This window comes from Trichomonas vaginalis, chromosome IV (assembly GCF_026262505.1).
Source record: "Trichomonas vaginalis G3 chromosome IV, whole genome shotgun sequence".
In the NCBI taxonomy this organism is placed as follows: domain Eukaryota; phylum Parabasalia; order Trichomonadida; family Trichomonadidae; genus Trichomonas; species Trichomonas vaginalis.
The window spans coordinates 28,725,344-28,748,091 of NC_067206.1; the positions used below are offsets into that span (position 1 = coordinate 28,725,344).

The following is a 22,748-nucleotide window of genomic DNA, read 5'->3' on the forward strand; positions in this document are numbered from 1 at the left end:
TAACATTAATATTTCAATGATTATTATAATAGCTTTTCAAAACTCCATTCAATTGTGTAAAATCTATCTACTGTGCATACTTTCAATTTTGAATACTTAGCTTATTTACACTTGATTCAAAATTCTTGATATCATTCTTCAAAAATGGATGCAGAATTGATCAGTGATTATGAGTTTCAGAGCAGTATTGGTGAAGGAGGCTTTTCCAAAGTCTACCAAGCCATTCATAAGCCAACTGGTGTTCGCGTTGCTGTAAAAATTATTCCAAAAGCGGAACAAGCCAAGGATAAGAACCGAATTCCACTAAGAAATGAAATTGACGCACTCAAGAAAGTCCATCATCCATTTATTTGCAGATTCTTCGATGTTATCGAATCAGATGATTATGTTTATTTAATCATGGAATGCTTGAAGAACGGAACACTTCTTGATGAAGTAACCAAGAAGAAACTTGATGAACGCGATGCAGCTATCACATTCGCTGAATTCGCTTTAGCACTACAATATTTACACAAAGAAGCTCACATAGCACACAGAGATATTAAACTTGAGAATGTATTACTTGATGACAATCACAACATTAGGATTATTGATTTCGGATTCGCTAAAGAGACAGACCACGGAAACTGTTTCAAGACTCATTGCGGTTCAATTTTATACGCAGCCCCTGAGTTACTCTTAGGTGAAGAATATACAGAAAAGGTTGATATTTGGAGCGCTGGAGTCATGCTTTTCATAATGACAACCGGATCTTTCCCATTTTATCATGAAAACATGTCAATCTGTCTTCAAAAAATTGTCATGAGTGAGGTCCAATTTCCAGGTTCTCTTTCATTTAGCTTAAAGGACCTCCTTATGAGAATGCTTACCAAAGATCCAAAGGAAAGAATTTCAATCGACCAAGTATTGGAGCATCCATGGCTAAGGAGTTACGCTAAGGAAATAGATGAGATGATCAAAGGAATATACATTGATGACAATTTGTTGGAACTTGAGGCTGAAAAATACAAAACTTCTGAAGATGTAAGTGATGATTTAATAAAGAACATCGTTCGCTCAGATATCTATTCCAGTAGAACAAAGTCTATATTCTATATGTCTCAGACAAAGCCAATGAACTCTAGATCTCTTCCAATGCTCAGACCAATCTCAATTGAAAAAGTTCCTCTTTCCAAGAACATTTCCGGTAAGATTCAACCAACCATGTCAAGAAAGATCCATATGTCTTCTCCAGTCAAGCTGAGAACAAATAAGAAACCAAATTTCTTGAATAATATGTATTAAACTTATCATGTTTGTTTGTTATTAAATTTTGTTACATATGAAGTTCTGTCAAAATGTAAGCTATTGAATTTTTGAGAGGGAAATAATCGTCGAGGAAGTAAAAAGTGACGCTTTAGGAAATATTATTAGAAATATGATAATAAATATATTTGGAAAAAAATATGTTTTTTCAAAAATTGAAATGTTCATAGAATATTTTGAAATATGTAGGGAATTGAATTTGGTAATATATGATAAACAGGATTTTTAAATTTCAAGGAAAAATAGCTTTTGTGAATACTTTTGAGAACTCTTCTCAAAGATCATGATTCAAATATATTAAAGAGCCAAAATATTAGAGATGAGTTCATAATCAAAATTTTACATTTTAATTATTTAGAAAAACGTATTAACCTCAATAAAAAATATCTCAAAGATTAATAGTTAATTTAGGGTTTCCTAGCTATCTAGAGGGAATTGTTCCTTATGATGTATATATTTATAATGTATGCATCATAAGGAACAATTCCCTCGCTGAAGTGAGAAAACTTGTTCGCAATCATTTCGCATTGCGAACAAGTTTTCTCACTTTTAGTAGGGAACTAAAGGCTATGAGGCACTGATTATATATTAGTGCCTCATAGCCTTTAGTTCCCAGTAGATAGCTGGGAAACTTTCTCCAAATGATAAGTTATTTAGAGAAAGTTTCCCAGCTATCTAGAGGGAATTGTTCCTTATGATGTATATATTTATAATGTATGCATCATAAGGAACAATTCCCTCGCTGAAGTGAGAAAACTTGTTCGCAATTTTTCATTTCGAACAAGTTTTCTCTTTTAATAAACTAAAGGCTATGAGGCACTGATTATATATTAGTGCCTCATAGCCTTTAGTTCCCAGTAGATAGCTGGGAAACTTTCTCCAAATGATAAGTTATTTAGAGAAAGTTTCCCAGCTATCTAGAGGGAATTGTTCCTTATGATGTATATATTTATAATGTATGCATCATAAGGAACAATTCCCTCGCTGAAGTGAGAAAACTTGTTCGCAATCATTTCGCATTGCGAACAAGTTTTCTCACTTTTAGTAGGGAACTAAAGGCTATGAGGCACTGATTATATATTAGTGCCTCATAGCCTTTAGTTCCCTGTAGAAAAGATCGAAATTTTATTGTGATTTTAACTGATCTATATTTCGCTTGCGTTATTTGAATCTTTTCTTTTGCATATGTCATTCCTTTCACTTTTCGAATTTCATTTGCCTGCATGCTCTCTCGTTTTGGTTGAAAATCAACTCAATCTTAAAATGAACTTCTTCATTCTTTACAATAAATTCAATTTTTTTCGAGATATATCTTTATCTACCCCTATGTGAGCTGCATATTCTTTCTCGCTAAATTCTTTTGATTCTTTAGAGCTAAAAATCAAGTTTAATAAAAATAATGTTTATTCATAATTTTGAAAACCAAATTCAAATTTGAATGAGAATTTTTGAAAAAATATAGAATATTTCAATAGTTTGGAATCTCTTCAACTTCCCACTGCTTATTAACACATTTTTTCCAGAGCGGTTTATCATCCTTGGTCCATTTCTTAAATTTGTTGTAAACCTCTCTTGGAGTGTATGGTCGAACTCCAATTTTTGGATGAGCGCCATGTGGCATGTCATTGTATTTTTGCCTGAATTCTTCCAATTCCTGATTGATGCTCTCAAATTCTGAAGACTTTGGAGCATTTTTGTCCAGTGATGGCCAGAGGCGTTCAATTTTGCCATTTTGACGTGGCATGTATGGAGCTGATTTTCTGATTTGAATGTCATAAGTACTCAAAAATTTTGTGAACTCTCCCTCATTTTCTTTACCGTTATCTGACCAGAAACAGAAAGGTGCTCCATATTTTTGAACTGTTGCAATTGCCACTTTTGAAGTTTCTGTTGAACTTTTGTTACGAAGCAATTTCAATGCTAACAAATAACGACTTTGTCATCAATTATTCCATAAACCGGTAAAGTTTTTGGTTCTTCAAAAATGAATATCCACATGCCAGATTGTATTTGGAAGAATTGCTTCATAATCCACATAATATGCTTTTGGATTACTTTTATCTTTTTCTTTGTAAATTCCCAGAAATTTTGCTGCCTTAATAACTGCATTGTAACTGATTTGAAATTGTTTTGGATTCATATTGAGAGTCCAATACAATTTTTGAACCCCACATTTGTAATTTTCATAAGAATTCTGAACCTTCAAAATTAATTCTGGAGTTAATTCCTCTTGTGGAGGACCACTTTTAATTTTTGGTGTACCACCGATTTCTTTGAATGCTTTTTTGAGAGTATTTCTTGAAATTTGTTTGAAAATTGTAACATTTTGATATGAATATGGAACTTTTTCAAAACTGTTGCGTAAGTTAACTCACCACTTTCAAGTTTTTCATACATATATCTTACCCATTCATTTGGAATACGAGGTCTCGAGTTTTCGTTCATTTTTTTACTTTACAAAACTCTTTATTTTTCAGAATTTTTAAATTTGAAAAAATCCATGCTATATCTGATAAATAATATATTATTTTTCAATCAAAATATTTTGATTATCATCTCAAAAGTGTTCTCAAAACCTAGTTTTTCTTATTTTGGATAATCTTAATATTTATATTATTATAAACTAATTGAACACCATATGTTTTTGTATACTTTTACAAAAAAATTGATAGATTTGTGATACTTCCCCCGATGATAGAATTGAATAGCTTACATTTTGACAGAACTTAATATGGAACACATATGTCTTTATGCGAGAAAAATCATGGATGAATTTGATAAATAAAATTGGGGTAAATGTTTTAGAAATAATTCACAGGAATATCCATAGAATGCAGTAGATGGATTAAGATGCTTACGATTTGATTTTGAATTAAAAAGAAAAAAAATCTTTCGGTAAAAACTATAGATATGCAAGAACGCTGGGGAGATATATATTTTTGATGCGCCGAAGTTTGGTAGTTCATATTCAAGGATATTTATTTTAGGATTGGTAAAGTCGAGATCTGAAAAATATATCCACAATATCAAATTTTAAAAATAAAAGGTTGGAAATTTTCTACCATAGCCAATTGGTCCTGGCGATAAGAAAATTTCCACTATTATTAGAATTTTGTAAATTATTCAATTATTGAAAAATTTGATTTTTTTGACATCTAATACAAATTTTCAATGTGATTATTCATGCGTGTGCGAAATATCTTGTATATAGTAATAGAATAAGATTTTCGGTGATCTTAAAAATCTCGATTAACGAAAATATTCCATATTACTATAATCTAAAAGATTTTATGTTGTTTATCTATTTATGGCAATTCAAATTTTTAGATAGGAAATTTTTGTGAGCTTTATTCAAATAATGTCAAATCTGCTCTCATGAATATTTCATATTATTAAAGATATTATGAATTACATACCGATTTATGTTTAAATTGTCAAATTCAAATTGAAAGAGTAGTTCAATTTGCCTTTTGGTAAAATGATAGACGCGTCTCTTCTTAGAGATTATGAAATTAAGTCAACGCTTGGTGAAGGTGAATACTCAAAGGTATGCTTTGCAATTCACAAGCCTACTGAAACAAATGTTGCAATTAAAATTATTAGAAAAACATCAATTGATACAATGAAAATAGAGTATTTCTTAAACAAAGAGATTTGCATTATGAAAGAAGCCGTCCACCCATTTATTTGCAGGTTTTATGAAGCATTTGAATCCGATTTGTTTATTTATATCGTAATGGAATACATTTCTGGCGGAACCTTGCTTGATGAAATCTACAAATCTGGTAAGATGAATGAAAGGGATGCATCAATTATATTCTCAGAACTAATGCTGGCAATATCTTATTTACATAAACATTGTCATGCTGCACACCGAGACATAAAGGCCGAAAATATACTATTGGACGAGAATCACAACATCCGATTAATCGACTTTGGGTTTTCCAATCTGTTTTCAAAGGATAACCTTATGACCACTCAATGCGGATCCATTTATTATGCTGCACCAGAGTTAATAGTCGGCCAAGAGTATACTGAAAAGATTGACGTTTGGAGTGCAGGCATTCTCCTTTATTTACTTGTTACTGGTTCTTTTCCATTTTCTGACTTTGGTGTGACCAACCTTGCCCAAAAAATCGTCTATGATGATATCGTTTATCCTTCTCATCTCAGTTTACAAGTTAAGGATTTGATATCAAGAATGCTCATTAGAAATCCTAAAGAGAGGATTACAGTTGATGAAATATTGAGTCATCAGTGGGTCAGAACTATGGAAGCAGACATTGCATCAATGATTGATGGAATTTGTATCGCTGACAATATGATATCTCATGAACAGCAGAAATACAAATGTGAGGACTTTGTATGCAAGGATTTAATGAAAAACATTATCGTTGGAGCTATTTTCAAGACAAGAATCAAATCTGCTTTTTATATGTCTCAAACCAAGCCAAATTCATCAAAATCACAGCCAACTTTGGCATTAGAACAGAAATATCGCGGAATTATTACACCTCAAGCGAGAAGAAGAGAAAAGAGAGCAAAGATTATGCCTCCTCTCATTCGTGGTTACAGAAAGTCAATCAACTAATCATTCTATGTATGTTTATTTGTTGGTTAAATTAAATGTTTGATTTATAAGTTAAACTCTTAAAGCAATTCTTATGATAAAATTCTCATTTAATGAGAGACTATGTAAGGAACTTTCTCTGAGAGAAAATTATTAAATTTGAGAGCTTGTATATGCTGTGCAAGCAATAGAACGTATTAAAGCTGCATATTATTCTGAAATTACTAGTTTGAAGACCTCGAAAATCGCAAAATTTGAAGCAAATCGTAAAAAACATATGAATTCATTCTATTTGTATTGTTTGTTTTATAAAGGAAAAAAAATTGACTTTTTGAGTTGATATCATATAATTAATTGTATGTCTTATCTCAAAAAGTGGGGAAATGATTCCTTCTGACGCGTAGTTTACAAATTCTTTTTAACACATTTCTCAGCCATATTCGTAACAGCTTTTATAATGCAACGTATTTTACTCATGTTTCCTGCAAAATGCAAATAATTATATTATAAATCTTTTGTCATTTGTCATATCGCCTATTCTCTTTATTTTTGCAACGATGTCGTCGCTATACCTTTGGAACACTCTAATGTTTAATTGGCCTATCAATTTTAGACATAATATTTCTACTTGGAGGTTCAGTATTAATCAAGACATTTATCTTCGAACCGACTTAAATATAAAATACTTCAATGGAACTCTTAATTGCCATCATTGTAACTTCACAGTTAGGAATGGTAAATCAGACAGCTCGCCTCGAGACTTAATCATCACAGGAAGCATAACAAACATTGAAAACATTAATTTATTCATGCGAACACTACGACATACTGGATGCAAGTGTACAGTTGCAATCCTTGTTGATATAGAAGCATTTGGCAAGTTAACTAAAGAAATGATCTTAGACATAGAACTGTGCGGTGGACAAATCATCAACATGGGCAAACCAGAGTTCACAATGGCACATAACTACTATTCTCTCATCTATTTATGGAATTATTACATTGCGAAAAGAAATTTTCATAGATTTGATCGAATTATGAAATGTGACATGTTTGATACTATATTTCAAGGTGATCCATTTAACGATGGCATCGAACCTGATAAATTCTACATGATAGAAGAAGGAAAACCTGTATCGTATACTTTTTACGATAATATTATAAGAGCGCTTGGAATAACTCCAAAAAATCGAGCCATGATAGCATGTGCAGGAATTTTTTTTGGCTACACTGAACCGTTTACACGAGCACTGGATTTATTCTTTTTGTATTTCTTGTGGGATAAAGACTGGCACGACCAGCATCTTTTCAATGTCATATTTACGTATAATTTGTACAAATACAACAATGTCAATTTTGTTTCAATTCGTCCAAACGAAACGGTTAGACATCTGTATACTGTACGTGCGGATAATGAAATTGGTTATGTAGCAGGCATATACAATAATAATATTTATGCGCAAATTATACATCATACCCATGTAGCTCCTAAACTATTGGAAAGTATGAATAAATACTGTCCAAATAATAACACTGCACTTCATAACTATGTAACAAAATACCGTGGAACATAATAAATATTCTGAAAAAAGAAAACTACTTCAGTAACGATGGTTTAGACCAAAATTATTCCAGATCAAATAAAATGCTTGACAGATTTTCAATGAGCCGCCTAAAAAATTGAATTACATTCAATTTTAAAGATACTAAAAATTGAAAATGCTTCATATGTTTCATCATACATAAAATTTTTATATGAAATTTTACAAAATTTTTGACACTTTACGTGCGCAATCGTCCTCCGATCATCATCTTGAGTTATGGAAGGAGAATCAGGGATGACAATTGATTTAACACTTTTAGGGACAGGAACAAGTGGTGGCATACCATTTGTTAACTGTGATTGCCCAACCTGTACGTCAACAGATCCAAGAGATAAACGTTATAGGACTTGTGGAATTCTTAAAATATCTAATGGTAAGAATGTACTTATTGATTGTGGAACAGATATCAGAAAATGTCTCCTTCGAGAAGGAATTACTCATATTGAAGGAATTATTATCAGTCATTGTCATGCAGATCATGTACATGGACTTCCAGATTTAGTAAAGTTCTATAATGGGCATCCTATACCAATATATTGCAACGATGTTTGTGGCAAACAGCTTAAAGGTAAATATTCAACATTGGTCGAAGGAGATGATCGAAAATTCGATGTTAATATAACTACAAGTCCATTCAAACTATGTGATGTGACATTTACTCCTGTTCCAATTATGCATGGAAAGCTTCCTATATTTGGCTACAGATTTGGCAACGCTACTTACATAACAGACTGCAAGACTATACCAAATGATTCATATAAAATCATTGATGGAAGCGAAATACTTGTAATTAATACACTTGCCAACACAGATCACGAAACACACTTAAGCTATGAACAATCACTAGCTGAAATCCGAAAGATTAAGCCAAAAGTAGCATATTTAGTCCATATGACTCATACACATAATCATGAATTTATTCAAAATTATTTTGATACAAATAAGCAAGAATTTCCTGAAACCAAAAACATTGAAATCATAGAAGCAGTCGATGGCATTCATACAAAGCCTATCCATGTTTAATTTAAACAAATATTGTATAAATAATTATTTTTGTATCCTGATTCATTATGTTTGGAAACACTTTTTTATATCTTTTCACCAAATCCTTCAATAAAACTATTTTAATTTTTTTTGAATAAATTAATAACTTCAATATATGATTCCTTCTCGAAGGAGACATTTTCTGACATCTGTTCCACAATCAATAAGTACATTCTGATCATTCATAAGACTATTTTTTTTTTTGAATTTATTAGAAATTTGGAAAATAAGAAGGTGATTAATAAACTATACATACAAACATTTTATTTATCTTATTTCAAATTTTGGCGATCAAGTTGAGGAAGAGGAGTTCCATCTGGCATTGTCGTGTCTGGAACAAAAAGTTCATCAAAGAACTTGTGGTTCATGCATTCCAATGCAGTTGGTCTCTTTTTCGGATTGAAAACAAGAATAGATTTCAATAATTCTTTCAAATCCTGAGGAGTATTTGATGGGATTATACTTTCTATTGGAGTTGTTTGGTCTCTGTATTGAGGAACAACTTTCTTGTGTGGGATTGAGTGCAAATCGTCAAATGAAGGTTTTCCAAGAACCTTCAAAATGGCTTTAAGCTGCTCATCCGAATTATTGCTATGGAATAATGTATGACCTGTAAGCATTTCAACAATAATACATCCGGTTGACCAGATATCAACAGCAGTATCGTACTGTTTTGCATCAATGAGTAGCTCGGGTGCACGATAAAATCTGGATACAATATATGTGTTGTTCGCAGAGGCCTGAGTTATGTATTGGGCTGAACCGAAATCGGCAACCTTAATGATGCCACTAGATCTATCAAGAAGGATATTTTCAGGTTTAAGATCGCAATGTGCAATACCTTTGGAGTGAATGTAATTCAGTGCTGAAAAAATTTGATACGCAAATAATTTGATATCTAACATTGGAATGCGTTTTTGATTTTGATTGAACTCGATCATATAGTCGAATAAGGACTCGTTTAAATATTCCATAACAATGAATTCATTAACCTTACTCTGGTTTGATTCAGAATCTACAATATGATCGTAAACTTTGACAATATTTCTATGGTCAAGAGATAGTAATATATCATATTCTTGAGATTTTATGGACTTATTCCATATTACTTTTTTAATTGCAACGATTTGTTGATCATCTGTCTTGCATTGAGCGACAGAACCGAATGCGCCCGAAGCAAAGTCTTTTTTCATAACCGTGTAATTACCAATTTTATCGACTTTGCGGGGTTGTCTTTTTTTATTACGGAGACAGGAGCGAGCTTTCATTTTTTTGAAAATTAAAAACGTTTCAATTTAATGAAAAAAGAGTAGGGGTAATTTTAGCTAAAAGTGACACACCCGTGAAGGGTGTGATTACCGATCGGTAATTTCGACAGTTTAGAATTTAAAATTTTTTATGGAACTGTTGCGAGTTTCATAAAGAATTTAAGGAATATAAGCAAAGATTTGAATCAAAATCTTAGACCTAAGCCGCTCGATTCGCTCGCGGCTTCCGCGAATTACAGATCAGCAAAGATTTGAATCAAAATCTTCGAACTAAGCCGATCGCTTTGCTCGCGGCTTTCTTTATTATTTTAAATTTGCATATTTCCATCAAAAGTTCATAAGGTAAAAAATTTCGTTTATTTTTACTAAGAAAAAAAAGGTTTTTTGATAATAAATTTATTTTATTTCGAAAAAGTAGCAATAATCGTAAAAGGGTATTGATAGGCTTGCTAAAGTAACTAATTTTAGCTGTCAAATACTTTTGTATTTTGAAGTAAATTAGTATAAATTTGTTTTTACTTTTATTTCGAAAAAGTAGCAATAATCGTAAAAGGGTATTGATAGGCTTGCTAAAGTAACTAATTTTAGCTGTCAAATACTTTTGTATTTTGAAGTAAATTAGTATAAATTTGTTTTTACTTTTATTTCGAAAAAGTAACAATAATCGTAAAAGGGTATTGATAGGCTTGCTAAAGTAACTAATTTTAGCTGTCAAATACTTTTGTATTTTGAAGTAAATTAGTATAAATTTGTTTTTACTTTTATTTCGAAAAAGTAGCAATAATCGTAAAAGGGTATTGATAGGCTTGCTAAAGTAACTAATTTTAGCTGTCAAATACTTTTGTATTTTGAAGTAAATTAGTATAAATTTGTTTTTACTTTTATTTCGAAAAAGTAGCAATAATCGTAAAAGGGTATTGATAGGCTTGCTAAAGTAACTAATTTTAGCTGTCAAATACTTTTGTATTTTGAAGTAAATTAGTATAAATTTGTTTTTACTTTTATTTCGAAAAAGTAACAATAATCGTAAAAGGGTATTGATAGGCTTGCTAAAGTAACTAATTTTAGCTGTCAAATACTTTTGTATTTTGAAGTAAATTAGTATAAATTTGATATTATTTTAACTCCCTTTGAAAACCTCAATTTTCCATACAGAGGGAACGGGAATAGCATCCAATATTCCCTGAGAATGGTTGCGCATTCTCAGTTCCCTCTATATTTCGAACGAAGCTCTCATCGGTCTTTTTTTTAATACTAAACGTTTTTTTTTCCTGTCACTTTTAGCTAAAATTTGGGTTTGCCACAGAGAGAGGGTCAAAGTTGCTATTTGTCACTTTTCCACAAGAATATAATGGGGAAAAAGTTATCATATAGTTGATCTCATTCACTGAGGTGAGAGATGCATGTAGTGTAATGGGATAAACAGTGGGATTGCTGCTCTAAGTCCTAGGTTCGAGACACATTGGCTTCATTTTTCTCTTTTTTATTGACGTAAACTATTCAATTTTTGTGTTCTCCATTCAAATTTCAGAATTTTTTTTGCAGATTTCACGCTACATTCGAAGTTACCTTTTGTAACAACCACCACTGCCTACGAAAGACGAAAGTGTGTCACGATTTCACCCGGAAATCCGACGGTTGTTTAAGAGTAAGCACTTTTGGCACCTACTCGGTTTGCCACATTTTTATATCGTTAGTTTATATTCATTAAGATCATAGTTCATTTGTTGAATGCGCATACAATACTTATTTTATACTTTAACTAGGCAATCAAAATACATTAAAACAAATTGAATCCCGATTTGATCAATTTCAGCTAGCATGTCGATATATCAATATAGTTTAATTTATCGGTCAGATCATTGTAGTTGTATATACAGCCTTCAATATGAATTCCTATTGTAGTTATTTTGGTTTTTTTGTTATTTTCCTAATAAAGATCCACCATGAAATAAGAGTTCTCATACTCAACTAATAAAATGAAAGAAAGCATATTTTTATCAAACACATTCTAATTTTTATTCGATATCTTTAAGACAAGGACTAGTTAGGTAATGGGCACTATTCCCAATTGCACATAAAAATGTTCACTATTAATGGTATTATATGGTATATATATAAATTCAAAATAGAACCAACAGAATATATCATTAAGAAATATATTTTTATAGTGCCCAATAGCAAAGTAATGTAATATAAGATTTTTATTCATTTGAATCCAAAAATAAAAAATCCAATTTAGAATTTGAAAACAAAATGCAATAAAATATAGAAATGAATCAGCATTTTAGATAATGAATTGATGTTAACTAATTTTGTTATATTAAATAAGGTAAATGATATAACCATTTGTATGAAATGATATTTAGGTTACAGAATAATGATTAGTGAATTATTTTAATTAAACTTTGTTGGTATTGATTGGTTGCATGATATTTATGATTTGAATTTTATCAGCAACCCTTATGTTGAGTAATTCAACAAAATAAGTTAGTAAAATGAGGAAAAACAGCCAAAATTTTATAAAACGCAAAAGCATGCCTAATTGTCAACATAGGAAAGAATAAATAGAATAAATAATGAAAAATACAAGAAAGAATTTATTAAGAAAAAAATTGAGAACAAGATTTCAATTTTTGTTAAGTCATTTACTCCATTCAATTTACAAAAAATTATAATATTAGGTTCATTATAATATGTATAACGTTAATACATCAATTACAAAAATTATGCAAAACGACATGATTAATTAACTTTTTAGGGATTGTATAAAACACTAAAGTGCAATGATAATAATTATCCAAGAAAATATGCAATTTCTTCATAAATAGCATTTTTTTCTAAATTTGTTGAGATATGCCATAGTATTGGATATATCGTAAATCGATCATAATTACGTTAACTAAATTTTTCTGTAATATTCAAAATACAAAAATCTTTTCAAAAATTTAAGAGATACTTAATATACCAATGCTTTTACTATACTATTTTACTAAGATTTTTAACGAAAAATACGAATTATATAGGGTTTTTGTAAGGAAGTCAATTTGGGAAATTGTTTTCACTTTAGGAGAATATAATTTTCCATTTGGAAAATTTAAAAAGTGAGACGCGCAGGATTCGAACTTTTTTAAAAGTTGATTTAAATGAATTTTAGTGTGGAATATAAGGATAATATCATATTTAAAATAAGAATATACTAGTTTAGGTGGTATTAATTTTTTCGATAAATTTGAGAGTATGTACGTTTAGGGCATGAAAAGTGTCAATTCGCTCAGCGAAAGCTGAGCTAGCTTCGTTCTTGAAAGAATAAGGAAGGAGTGAAGGAGAATGATACAGAAGTTGACACATTCATATCATTTCAACAAATTTTGATCAAATTGAAATTCAATAAAATTCAATTCAATTCATATCCTTCAGTCAGTACATTGATATCCTTCTGCATCACAATGATAACTCGGGCATCAATAGTTCTACAACTAACTCAGAAAAAACAAGATTATTACTTCCTGCTTACAGCTTTTAAAAAGTTTCGATGATAAAAATCACTCTACTCTCGTTTATCGACATATGGTGATAGTAGGTAAACATATTCTTATCGATATTAATAAAAATATTTGTACGAAAATCTTATCCAATTAGAGAGTTATTCATAAAGTATATGATAATTATAATTACTTTATCTTTGTTTTATCTTTGAATAAACAATTTAATTTAAATTGCATAATATTTTTTGGTTGAAAGACAGGAAACTTAGTTGAGTTTGTATTATTTTTATCGTTTAATTCATCGTATCAGTGAGTGATCCAGATATTTAAGATATTTAGAAAAAAAATTATTAATTTGATTAACAAATTTTAATCAAAATAGCAAAAATCTATTTGATAGCTGTAAACAAACAATAATTTTTATTTCAAGCAAAATCACTTATTTTCATCTAAACGTATAAAATTGTCAATTTTATGAAAATAAATTGAAAATCTCATGAAATGTAAAGGAGAGTAATATTTTTCAATTTTCTTTTTTTCTTTGTCTCAAATATTTTCTGTTGGGAATTTTCTTGTTATCAAAAAATAATTTTAATATTTGTTTATTTCATTACATACAATAAAATTTTAAAAACTCTATTTCTTCTCAAGAAAATTTTTTCCTTCATATGAAGAAACATTTTGTTCTCCATTTGATACTGAGTATAAATCTCGATTTTTGAATTTTCTTCTTTCCAAATTTCTTTTTTCCAAATTAGAAGTTTAATTCAAATTTTCAATAGTTTATATATTTTCTCAAACCGTCTTAGATTTTCTTACTTTTTAGGGATTTTCTCTCAAAATATACAAAAATAGTAATATCAATACATGTGTCTAATATACTTTAAAACCATCGTGACAAAATTCAAAAACGAAGAGTTCTTCTCTCCAAATTTTTTTCAAAATCAAAAAAATGAGATAAAAAAGTACGTTTGGAAAATTCATTTTTAGCATTTTAGGAATTTTCTCACTTTTCTTCCAAATTGACATCCTTAGTTTTTGAGTAAATTTAGATTTTCAATGGTTTTTTCAAAAAGATAATCATGTTACAAACCTGAAAATATCAATTATGGAACATCTATAAGAAGATGAATTTAAATGTTTATAGAGTTTCTCTCAATTTTTTTAATGTTTATTCAAAAGTTATCGACAACAGCAAAAAAATATTTTTATTCAATGAACGAGAACGTGGCTATCTTTATTGAGACATGTCTTAAGAAGATTGAATATCCAGATGATATTGATCCAAAGACAACAAGTCAGATCAAGGAAATAGCCAAAAATCAGACTTTGCGATTATTAACTTTTGCAGAGGCAAATCGCCAAATACAATCAATTCTTCCGGGATGCAAAATTAGTGTGTTTATCAATGATGTTCTAGCAACGTTATCAGATCCAATACCTCCAAAACCAGTTGAGAAGATGCCAATTTCTCTTAAAAAAATTCATGGAGGCGTATGGACCGATTATGAAGATAAAAGACTAATTGCAGCAGTTCTAATGTTCGGGAAAGGTGATTGGGCCAAAGTTTCGGCTTATGTTGGAAACGGTCGGAACAAATTTCAATGCTCGCAAAGATGGATTCGATCTTTAAACCCTACAGTCTCGAGATCTCCATGGACAGACGAAGAAGATAAGAAGCTCATTGAAGCTGTCCAGAAATTCGGGCAAAAATCTTGGATCAAAATTTCAAAATATGTTGGCTCAAAATCAGACGTTCAATGCAGGTATCACTGTAAATATGTATTACGATGCACTTTAGGAAAGAAACGAAAGCCCACTACTAAAAATAAAAAAGAAATCACAAATATCATAGAACCTCAAATTAAAGAAGATATTGATCCATTTAAATTCATGGACCAATTGAAATCCGATGAGGAATATATAAATATGTTATAATTTTTATTTGATTCAAATGTATCTAAAGAAATATTTGTTTAGTTTGAAATTATTTGAAATTTTTGACTGAGATGATTCAAACAAATTGAAAACAATACGTTAGATTTAAAATACACTAGATTTTAAATATGCATGGTTAAGCATATAAATAAAGATGAAATCAATTATGAGAATTAAAGTGAGTCACTTCTTTTTAATCGTAAAAAATAAAATATTGAAAATTCAAATAACTCAAAAACGTTTCCATAATTATTCTCTGCAACAGGAGATTAATGAATTTCGGCCAAGATTTATAAATGAAGAAGGATTTCAATGAGCAGTTTTCTATGCCATTGAATTTAATTGAGAGGGTTCAAAGTTCAGTTAAGACTTCATTTAATTAAATGATTACATGTTTTATGCACTCTTTTTAAAATATCGGGAAACCTGTAAATTTTCCTTACGATTTTTCAGAACATCTTTCAAAATTCAGAACATCTTTCAATTCGAATTGTATTAACAGATATATTATTAATTCTTCTTGATAATTATGTAGGAATCTGTTTTCTTGGATTTAATCAAATTCAATGATGGGTTTTAAATTGAGAGATATTTCTGATATTATTGAATCCTCAGAATAGGGTTTACTCAAGAAGTATTGCTATGCATCAACTGCATGTTACGATTCTTGCGATATATTTTTTCGGAAATCTTTTCAAAGTTTTCAAAATTAGGAGGGACTCAACTTCACTACAATTTTTTATTAATTAATTTACTTAGAAGAAATCATTATTGTGCATATATATTGGTATGTGTGAGAAGAGTACAGGAGAAATAGGATGTCTAACTGTGATGGTTACTCCCCCTGATTCCCATTATATGGGATGTTGAATTCTATATTTGAATTGTCTATAGTAAGTGCTTTCATCTTGTTTGATTACATCTTTATAACTCTATTGTTTTTAAAAATTTGGTTAAAATCAAATGTAACATAACCTCTTTATTTTAATGTTTCTTCTTTATAATAAAGAAATTAATATATTATTGCTAAACCAATACTCATTTTGCAATTTCATTTCCTGTAATAAAACTGTAAACTGTTAGAGAGCAAATGGAATGCACGGCCTTTATCCATGTAATGTCTCCCTCGGTCATTAGTAAATCAAAATAAAGTTTATTGTCTTTTCAAAGAAATTTGTTTCAGAAAAATAGCTTTCTTAAGATTTAAATACAGCTCATTAGAACCTTATTATCAAGACTGCTAAATGTATTGTTTAAAAACGCCAATAAAAATCGAAATAATAATTAAATTTTTATTTAAGTACATATATCTTAGATTGATAAAGCAAGTGCACATAAGCAATTGCGAATTTTCTCAAGTAGATCTCCTTAATATCATGAGTGAAATCACTTTCAACATCAATTACTTGAACTTGGATTTGAAGACCTTTACAAATTTGTAGTACTTCATAAGAGGAAGCCATATTCAAGCTGTGAACGTTTTTGAAGACGGAATGGAAGGCATCAAAGGTAATAGCACCAATTTTATAGAATATGGATGGTTCATAGCTAGGTAAAGGATCTGGATCTACATAATTAATAAATGTAATATATTGGCGTCCATCATTGATAAAATTATTTCCTAATTTGTTTAAATAATCCGAGTTAATCAAATATTTTCCGTGGGAACGTAATCCACCTGCAATAAAATATGATATACCATTGATATACGTAAAGAATATATTTAGATATGCTTTTTTCTTATTAATAAAATTTGAAAGAGAATCAGGAAGAGTTCTTTGTGGACCATCAATTGCCAAAACAATCTCAAAATTAGAATTTTTGAATCTTTTTTCAATGAATTCTATCTTTTCGAAAAATAATTCAATATCGGCAGCCAATAATGAATCAAGGTGGGATATAATTGAAAATTCGATTGTATCTGAGGCTTTAAATTGGATTTGTTGTGCATTTTTGTTTAAGTTTTTTGTAATTGAATTTAGATAATCTTGGTAAAACGAGCGATCTTTGAGGTTATTCTGTACAATTTTGCTTGAGAACATTACAATGAATATCAAAACAAAAGCTGCGAGGAACAAAAAAATTAATGGAGAGACTAACATTCTCCGATTAAAAAAAAATAATAAAACTGGCTCAAAATATCATAAAAATAAACTATAATTCGGTAATAGATGATGAACTTCATTGTTTCGTTATTAATTGGTTCAGAAATATCCAAAATATAAATATCAATTAGTTCAAAGTTTTTTAAAAAAGTTTAAAAGTTTAGAACATCTAATAAAATGTAATATAGAAAAAGAAATAATATAATGAAATCCAGAATAAAAAAAAAATTAGCAGCTGCAACCTCCTTTATCTTCCTTGCTTTGCTCGAGGTTAACATTGTTGTTCGGAGCCTTTGGTTCTACTGGTTCTGGAGCTGATCTGCTGTATTCTAATACGGCCATTTGGAAAAGTCGATCAATACCAATACCGGATATTGCTGAAGTTTCGATGAAGAGAGCGCCGTTGTCGAAAGCGAACTTCTGAGCAACTTCAGACTCTGGATTCTTTGGTTCTTCGCGATCTATTTTATTAGCGCAAACAACTATTACAGTATTCTTATCGACATTCATGCGGAGTTCTTTTATCCAGTAGCTAACTGACTGATAAGTTTGAGGGCGGATGCAATCATAAACAATGATAGCAATAGCTGCGCTTCTATAATACATAGGTGCAAGGCCTCTGTATACTTCTTGGCCTGCAGTATCCCAGATAAGCAATTCGTAATCTTTTCCTTCTACTGATATTTCTTTTGTTACGAAAGCAGCACCAATTGTTGGCTTAACAGAAAGTTGGACAACGCCTGTTGTATATCTATTAACAATACTTGTTTTGCCAACGCCACTGTCGCCAAGGAGGACAACTTTTACTGTGGGTGACGATGTCATAATGACAAAAAAGTGTCAAAAAATAAGATTGCATTCGGATATCAGATTAAAATAGATTCTGAAGAAGATGTGCTTTATTAAATTGTGTAGACAAAAGAAAATATAAAAACTAAATTATTTGTAAATTTGAATCATCGATTGTAGAGCATTTAGTTGTAAATTTTAGGGGCTGTACGACTTTTTTTATTTTGCTTTCCTATTTTACGGTCTAATTCTTCCTCTAAAAATTATTTCGTATCCATTTTTGGTTTTTATTTCCATGTCTTATCTTTGGAATGAATCTGCACATAATCTGAGAATATTATTTTTAAATTATGATATTTAGAAGCGTCTGTGCATATCAAGAAATGAAATGAAAAATAAGCACATATATTATCGCCCAGATAGGGCATTGAAAACTACTACAGAACTTTATATAAGCTTTTCTAATTACATAATTTGTATATCACAGCATCTTTAAGTTATTCAATTAATTTCAGCGAATTCATGAAGAAATCTTACATGTTTAGCTGAGTAACTGATCGAACAAGAAGATAATGAAAGTGCTCTATGAATACAAAGCTCTATAAATCTCAAAACTCATTGAAATCATAAGATATGAAATTTTTCCACTTTCACAAAAAAAATAGTGAAAAATTTTCCGGCTTTATGTTGGAATTTTTCCAAGTGCAGTCTATTTTAAATACATCTATCAGTACAATCGATAATTATATATTTATAACATTTTCTAAGAACTGTCACTTTTCTAAAAACTATGCCAAAAAAACATGACAAAATTCATTTTTTAAAAAGTTCAAGCTATGAGCGATAAACAAGATCCAAACTACAATACTGAAATCGACCTTGACCCATTGTGGGACTTCCTTGATTACTATAAGACTGGCGAACTTGCCGACTGCACAATTGTTGCAGATGGAAAAGAACTTAAGTGCCACCAAATTGTTCTTGCAAATGGCTCCGAATTCTTCAAGGATAACTTCACATCCGGTGATACATTCAAAGGATCCAGCGAAAGAAGGATTGACATCACTGTAAATCCAGAAGGTAAATTAGAAAAGGTTATTGAGTTCCTCTACTGCGGCCAAATTACCTTATCCGAAGATGAACTCATGCCCCTACTCGAAATCGCTATCTTCTACAGGATTTCTATCCTTAAAGCACTTATTACAGAACAGCTCGATAAGATCACTGACCATAACAAGATAATGAATATGTTCACAGAGTGCTTCGATAAGGATTACTCAAATGCTACAAAGGTCTTTCCAACGTACATCGCTAAGTTCTATAACAAATATTCCAAGAAGCAGATTAGCGATTGCCTGGATACTGATTGCTTCCTTAACACATTACTCCTCCTCAAGATGAAATCCAAGGATATGGCTACAGAAATCCTTTCTTTCTTCAATGATTTCAATTTCTTCCAGGATGAAGCCACAAAACAGGCCCACGATACATTTATGAAGTTCATTCAGGATTCTGTTAAAGATAACAACGATCTTACCAAAATTCTCAAATCTAAGAAGCCTGAATGGTTTAAATAATCAAAGTTAATAAACATTTTGATTATGACATGTTAAAGATCATTTGTTTTTTCTGATTTTTATTTTCCAAACGAAATTGGAAAAATAATTTTTTTATATGCATTTCCATTTTCTATTTGGAATAAAAATGGTTAGAGCAATTTATCATAATAGCATAAAATCAAATAAAAAGAGTCGAAACCATTTCAAATCTCGAAATTCTGAACGACAGCCAATAAATATGTGTTAAAATCTTGTTTCTGTATGTAAATCATCAAAACATAGTCTCCTCAAATCTTTTATTGGTTGAAAAAAAAAATTAAAAAAAAAATCAGAAATAACAGTTGTCAAAGGGGAATTATATATAATTATATAAATAAGATGCAGCAAAGCATTTTGTTATTAGATAGTCATTTATGTAAATATAGAATGAGAACCAATATAAATCTGAAGACGACTATTGTCTTGTCACTTTTATGTTTGAAAGTCCAAAGTCCAAGTAATAAAATGTAATTTTCCGACTAGACACAATGATTCAATTGCCAGTGTAATCAATTAATAAAAGAATAAGTTGGTGCTTGATAATCTCCTGTATGTTATTTTTCTTATTAACTCGAAATATCTTCTGATTCTTGAACTTGAAAAATTTTCCATAAAAATGTAGGATTTGAAAAAAAAATCGAAATTAGTTCTAATTATTTTTATTCTGATACTGTTTTAGGCGAATAAACAGCATTTTCCGATTGCAAAACATTTAGCACTTATTTTTCTTAGTCATCAAGGTATGCTTTTGCGTTCTTCAAATATATCAAATTTAGGAGCTTTATATCCATGCTGTTAAAACTTGAAATTGAAATTCTAATGAGCCATTTACTTTTAAGAATTTCCATGAAGATTTCGAAACAACCAAATAAAATGAATAAATATAAGCAATGCAGCAAGATCCAGAAAGACATATAAAATCGAGATGGCAGGGAGGAATTTTGATATAATTCATTAAGTGAAAATATGAGATAAATTAATTTAAATTTTTCACTTGATCCGATATAAAAAGAAATTAGCATTTATGTAACCCGTACATATGAGTTGTGTCTATTTTTGAGGAAAATTCAAAAAGCTAAAGCAATGATTTGCTAAAGAAAACAAATATTACAAAAATAAGTCGCTGAAAAGGCATCATCTGATATGGTAGCTATGTGCCTATTTGGATCAAAATGCAATATAAGTGCAAATGGAATTAATTCTTGAATATTTTTCTACTAAATTTGTACAAATATTGGAAATAGAAAAGATTCGGTTTAGGCGCCAAGGACTGTAATGTAGTTATTACAAAACTTGTTGATATTTCATTCCGCTCATCAAAAATTAAATTACCATTTTTATGAAGCCGTTTTTATTTGGCTGGCCAAAATTTAGAATATCCTGGGAATTTGTATTCCCAGGATCATGCTATGATGAAGACCATCTTCATAATAATTCTCCGTTTTCAAGAACTAATAACTTAAAATACCTTGTTTCCAGTTGTTTTTTTCTTGGATTAAGTCCAGATGGAGCTGTTAGAATTTCTTCAACAAATGATAACGTTAAAGCATATGCAGAAACAAATAAATTCGATTCTTGTTCCTCCACACAAAACGGAGGTTCTCTCTACTTTTCCGAAAAAGGCGAATTTGTTCAAACAAAAAATTCATACATCAACTCAACAAATACAGGTCTTGGACCATCATTTTACATATGGGTTTCAGAACAGCCTAATTACAAAGATTATACTAATGAAACTACAGTTTACAACTGCGGAAGTTCAGAAAAAGACTGCAGAATTTTAACTGCCATGTATCGAGGTTTTTGTATCATGAATGAATGCAACATTACACAAAATAGAGTCAAAAAAGATTGCGGAGGTTACTGGGTTCAAGAAGCTACCTCTGATTCATACATCACTTGTGTCAATGTTGTTGAAAACAATCAATCAACAGGTGATTTTAATCATCACTCATCTTATTATGATTCTTCATCAATATTTAAAGTTACTTCATGTAATTATATAAGAAATAAAAGTCCAGATGATAAAAGTTTTCTGATTTATTCTTCTTGGTCTGATGTTTTCATGAGTTATTGTTGTATTCTTCAAAATGAAATTAAATACATTTTTAGTGTATATCCAGCAATAACATTTGAAAACTCAATTACAGATAACAATAAATCATATGGTAGTTCACCAATATTTAAGAACACAGATATTTCATTTGAAAACGAATGTCCTCTTTTTAAATTAGAAGTTGTCGATTCATTAAAGTATAAATGTCGTCATTCCACTCCAAATAATGAGGAGAACGAAGAAAACGAAGATAAATTTTATGTTAGAAATCATATTAAATTTTTCTATTTACTCATGTCTAATAAACCTTTTCGAAGTCAAATTTAAAATCAATTTTTTTCTTATGGATGTGAAATATCAATCTACCCCCATACAAATACAAATATATATAATGGACATCTATTAACATAAGTTTGTTTGTGCAAGCATTTGATTCTAAGTCGATTACAAATACATTCTTAATCAATGAACTATTTATTCAATACTTCTTAAATTTTTTTATGATATTCTACACTAACGTTTTCAAATTGGGAGGTTTCAAATTATCTGACTGGTTTTTGTCATATAAAAATTCACAACAAATAACACCCACTACTGATATTTAAGAACACAAATATTTCATTTGAAACCGAATGTCTTCTTTAGATAGCAGACATCTATATCTCGTAAAAATATAAGAATTTAGTCTTTCAGCTCTATTTGATAGTGAACACAGAGAAAATTACATAAAAATAGCATTTCAAATAAACCGATATTGATATCGTAGGATAGGTGAGATTCACTGGGGAATTAGATTATAAAGCTTTGAATAAAATGCAGACTATTAGTCCGACTCTTGTTTATTTGGACATGAAATCAGATAGCTTTTTTTTCCTCTCATTTCTTGAATTCATGTTAACATTATTCCAGAAGTGTCTAATTATTTCCAGAAACAAGTGTATGTATTATTTATATGGTTTATCTAGATGCATATATTTATGAGA

At 30.0% G+C, this 22,748-nt stretch overlaps 10 protein-coding genes and 1 pseudogene across 11 annotated transcripts, besides 11 other annotated features; 7 read left to right on the forward strand and 4 right to left on the reverse strand.

Moving 5' to 3' along the window:
- Window positions 1–144: 144 nt before the first annotated feature.
- On the forward strand, window positions 145–1,284 carry TVAGG3_0186210 (protein serine/threonine kinase protein; the record flags this gene model as incomplete). The annotated part of the gene is made up of 1 exon (XM_001314388.2): window positions 145–1,284. One exon carries the CDS (start codon window positions 145–147, stop codon window positions 1,282–1,284), a length of 1,140 nt encoding a protein of 379 aa, XP_001314407.1.
- A 28-nt stretch (window positions 1,285–1,312) lies between these two features.
- Window positions 1,313–1,354: a mobile genetic element.
- Window positions 1,313–1,354: a terminal%2Cinverted (terminal inverted repeat of ISTv3 transposon ID:TVAGG3_0186220).
- A 363-nt stretch (window positions 1,355–1,717) lies between these two features.
- Window positions 1,718–1,802: a mobile genetic element.
- A 162-nt stretch (window positions 1,803–1,964) lies between these two features.
- Window positions 1,965–2,052: a mobile genetic element.
- Window positions 2,053–2,206: 154 nt separating this feature from the next.
- Window positions 2,207–2,294: a mobile genetic element.
- Window positions 2,295–2,848: 554 nt separating this feature from the next.
- Window positions 2,849–3,750, reverse strand: TVAGG3_0186270 (annotated as a pseudogene). Its single transcript has one exon. A coding segment is annotated over exon 1 (902 nt).
- Window positions 2,849–3,750: a mobile genetic element.
- A 253-nt stretch (window positions 3,751–4,003) lies between these two features.
- Window positions 4,004–4,044: a mobile genetic element.
- Window positions 4,004–4,044: a terminal%2Cinverted (terminal inverted repeat of ISTv3 transposon ID:TVAGG3_0186280).
- A 723-nt stretch (window positions 4,045–4,767) lies between these two features.
- Window positions 4,768–5,945, forward strand: TVAGG3_0186290 (protein serine/threonine kinase protein; the record flags this gene model as incomplete). The annotated part of the gene is made up of 1 exon (XM_001314390.1): window positions 4,784–5,896. One exon carries the CDS (start codon window positions 4,784–4,786, stop codon window positions 5,894–5,896), a length of 1,113 nt encoding a protein of 370 aa, XP_001314409.1.
- A 487-nt stretch (window positions 5,946–6,432) lies between these two features.
- Window positions 6,433–7,449, forward strand: TVAGG3_0186300 (uncharacterized protein; the record flags this gene model as incomplete). Its single annotated transcript, XM_001314391.1, has 1 exon — window positions 6,433–7,449. The coding sequence occupies one exon, from the start codon at window positions 6,433–6,435 to the stop codon at window positions 7,447–7,449; it is 1,017 nt and encodes a 338-aa protein (XP_001314410.1).
- A 227-nt stretch (window positions 7,450–7,676) lies between these two features.
- Window positions 7,677–8,581, forward strand: TVAGG3_0186310 (beta-lactamase superfamily domain-containing protein; the record flags this gene model as incomplete). Its single annotated transcript, XM_001314392.1, has 1 exon — window positions 7,696–8,502. The coding sequence occupies one exon, from the start codon at window positions 7,696–7,698 to the stop codon at window positions 8,500–8,502; it is 807 nt and encodes a 268-aa protein (XP_001314411.1).
- Window positions 8,582–8,795: 214 nt separating this feature from the next.
- On the reverse strand, window positions 8,796–9,791 carry TVAGG3_0186320 (STKc GSK3 domain-containing protein; the record flags this gene model as incomplete). Its single annotated transcript, XM_001314393.1, has 1 exon — window positions 8,796–9,791. The coding sequence occupies one exon, from the start codon at window positions 9,789–9,791 to the stop codon at window positions 8,796–8,798; it is 996 nt and encodes a 331-aa protein (XP_001314412.1).
- Window positions 9,792–9,830: 39 nt separating this feature from the next.
- Window positions 9,831–9,860: a terminal%2Cinverted (terminal inverted repeat of MuDR-3_TvMULE3 transposon ID:TVAGG3_0186330).
- Window positions 9,831–11,093: a mobile genetic element.
- Window positions 11,064–11,093: a terminal%2Cinverted (terminal inverted repeat of MuDR-3_TvMULE3 transposon ID:TVAGG3_0186330).
- Window positions 11,094–14,465: 3,372 nt separating this feature from the next.
- Window positions 14,466–16,304, forward strand: TVAGG3_0186340 (RNA polymerase II transcription regulator recruiting protein; the record flags this gene model as incomplete). Its single annotated transcript, XM_001314394.1, has 1 exon — window positions 14,495–15,217. The coding sequence occupies one exon, from the start codon at window positions 14,495–14,497 to the stop codon at window positions 15,215–15,217; it is 723 nt and encodes a 240-aa protein (XP_001314413.1).
- A 205-nt stretch (window positions 16,305–16,509) lies between these two features.
- On the reverse strand, window positions 16,510–17,319 carry TVAGG3_0186350 (uncharacterized protein; the record flags this gene model as incomplete). The annotated part of the gene is made up of 1 exon (XM_001314395.1): window positions 16,510–17,319. The coding sequence occupies one exon, from the start codon at window positions 17,317–17,319 to the stop codon at window positions 16,510–16,512; it is 810 nt and encodes a 269-aa protein (XP_001314414.1).
- Window positions 17,320–17,550: 231 nt separating this feature from the next.
- On the reverse strand, window positions 17,551–18,147 carry TVAGG3_0186360 (small Rab GTPase RabD6; the record flags this gene model as incomplete). Its single annotated transcript, XM_001314396.1, has 1 exon — window positions 17,551–18,147. One exon carries the CDS (start codon window positions 18,145–18,147, stop codon window positions 17,551–17,553), a length of 597 nt encoding a protein of 198 aa, XP_001314415.1.
- Window positions 18,148–18,868: 721 nt separating this feature from the next.
- On the forward strand, window positions 18,869–20,285 carry TVAGG3_0186370 (Potassium Channel Kv1.1, Chain A domain-containing protein; the record flags this gene model as incomplete). The annotated part of the gene is made up of 1 exon (XM_001314397.2): window positions 18,948–19,688. One exon carries the CDS (start codon window positions 18,948–18,950, stop codon window positions 19,686–19,688), a length of 741 nt encoding a protein of 246 aa, XP_001314416.1.
- A 763-nt stretch (window positions 20,286–21,048) lies between these two features.
- Window positions 21,049–22,464, forward strand: TVAGG3_0186380 (uncharacterized protein; the record flags this gene model as incomplete). Its single annotated transcript, XM_001314398.1, has 1 exon — window positions 21,049–22,092. The coding sequence occupies one exon, from the start codon at window positions 21,049–21,051 to the stop codon at window positions 22,090–22,092; it is 1,044 nt and encodes a 347-aa protein (XP_001314417.1).
- Window positions 22,465–22,748: the final 284 nt, after the last annotated feature.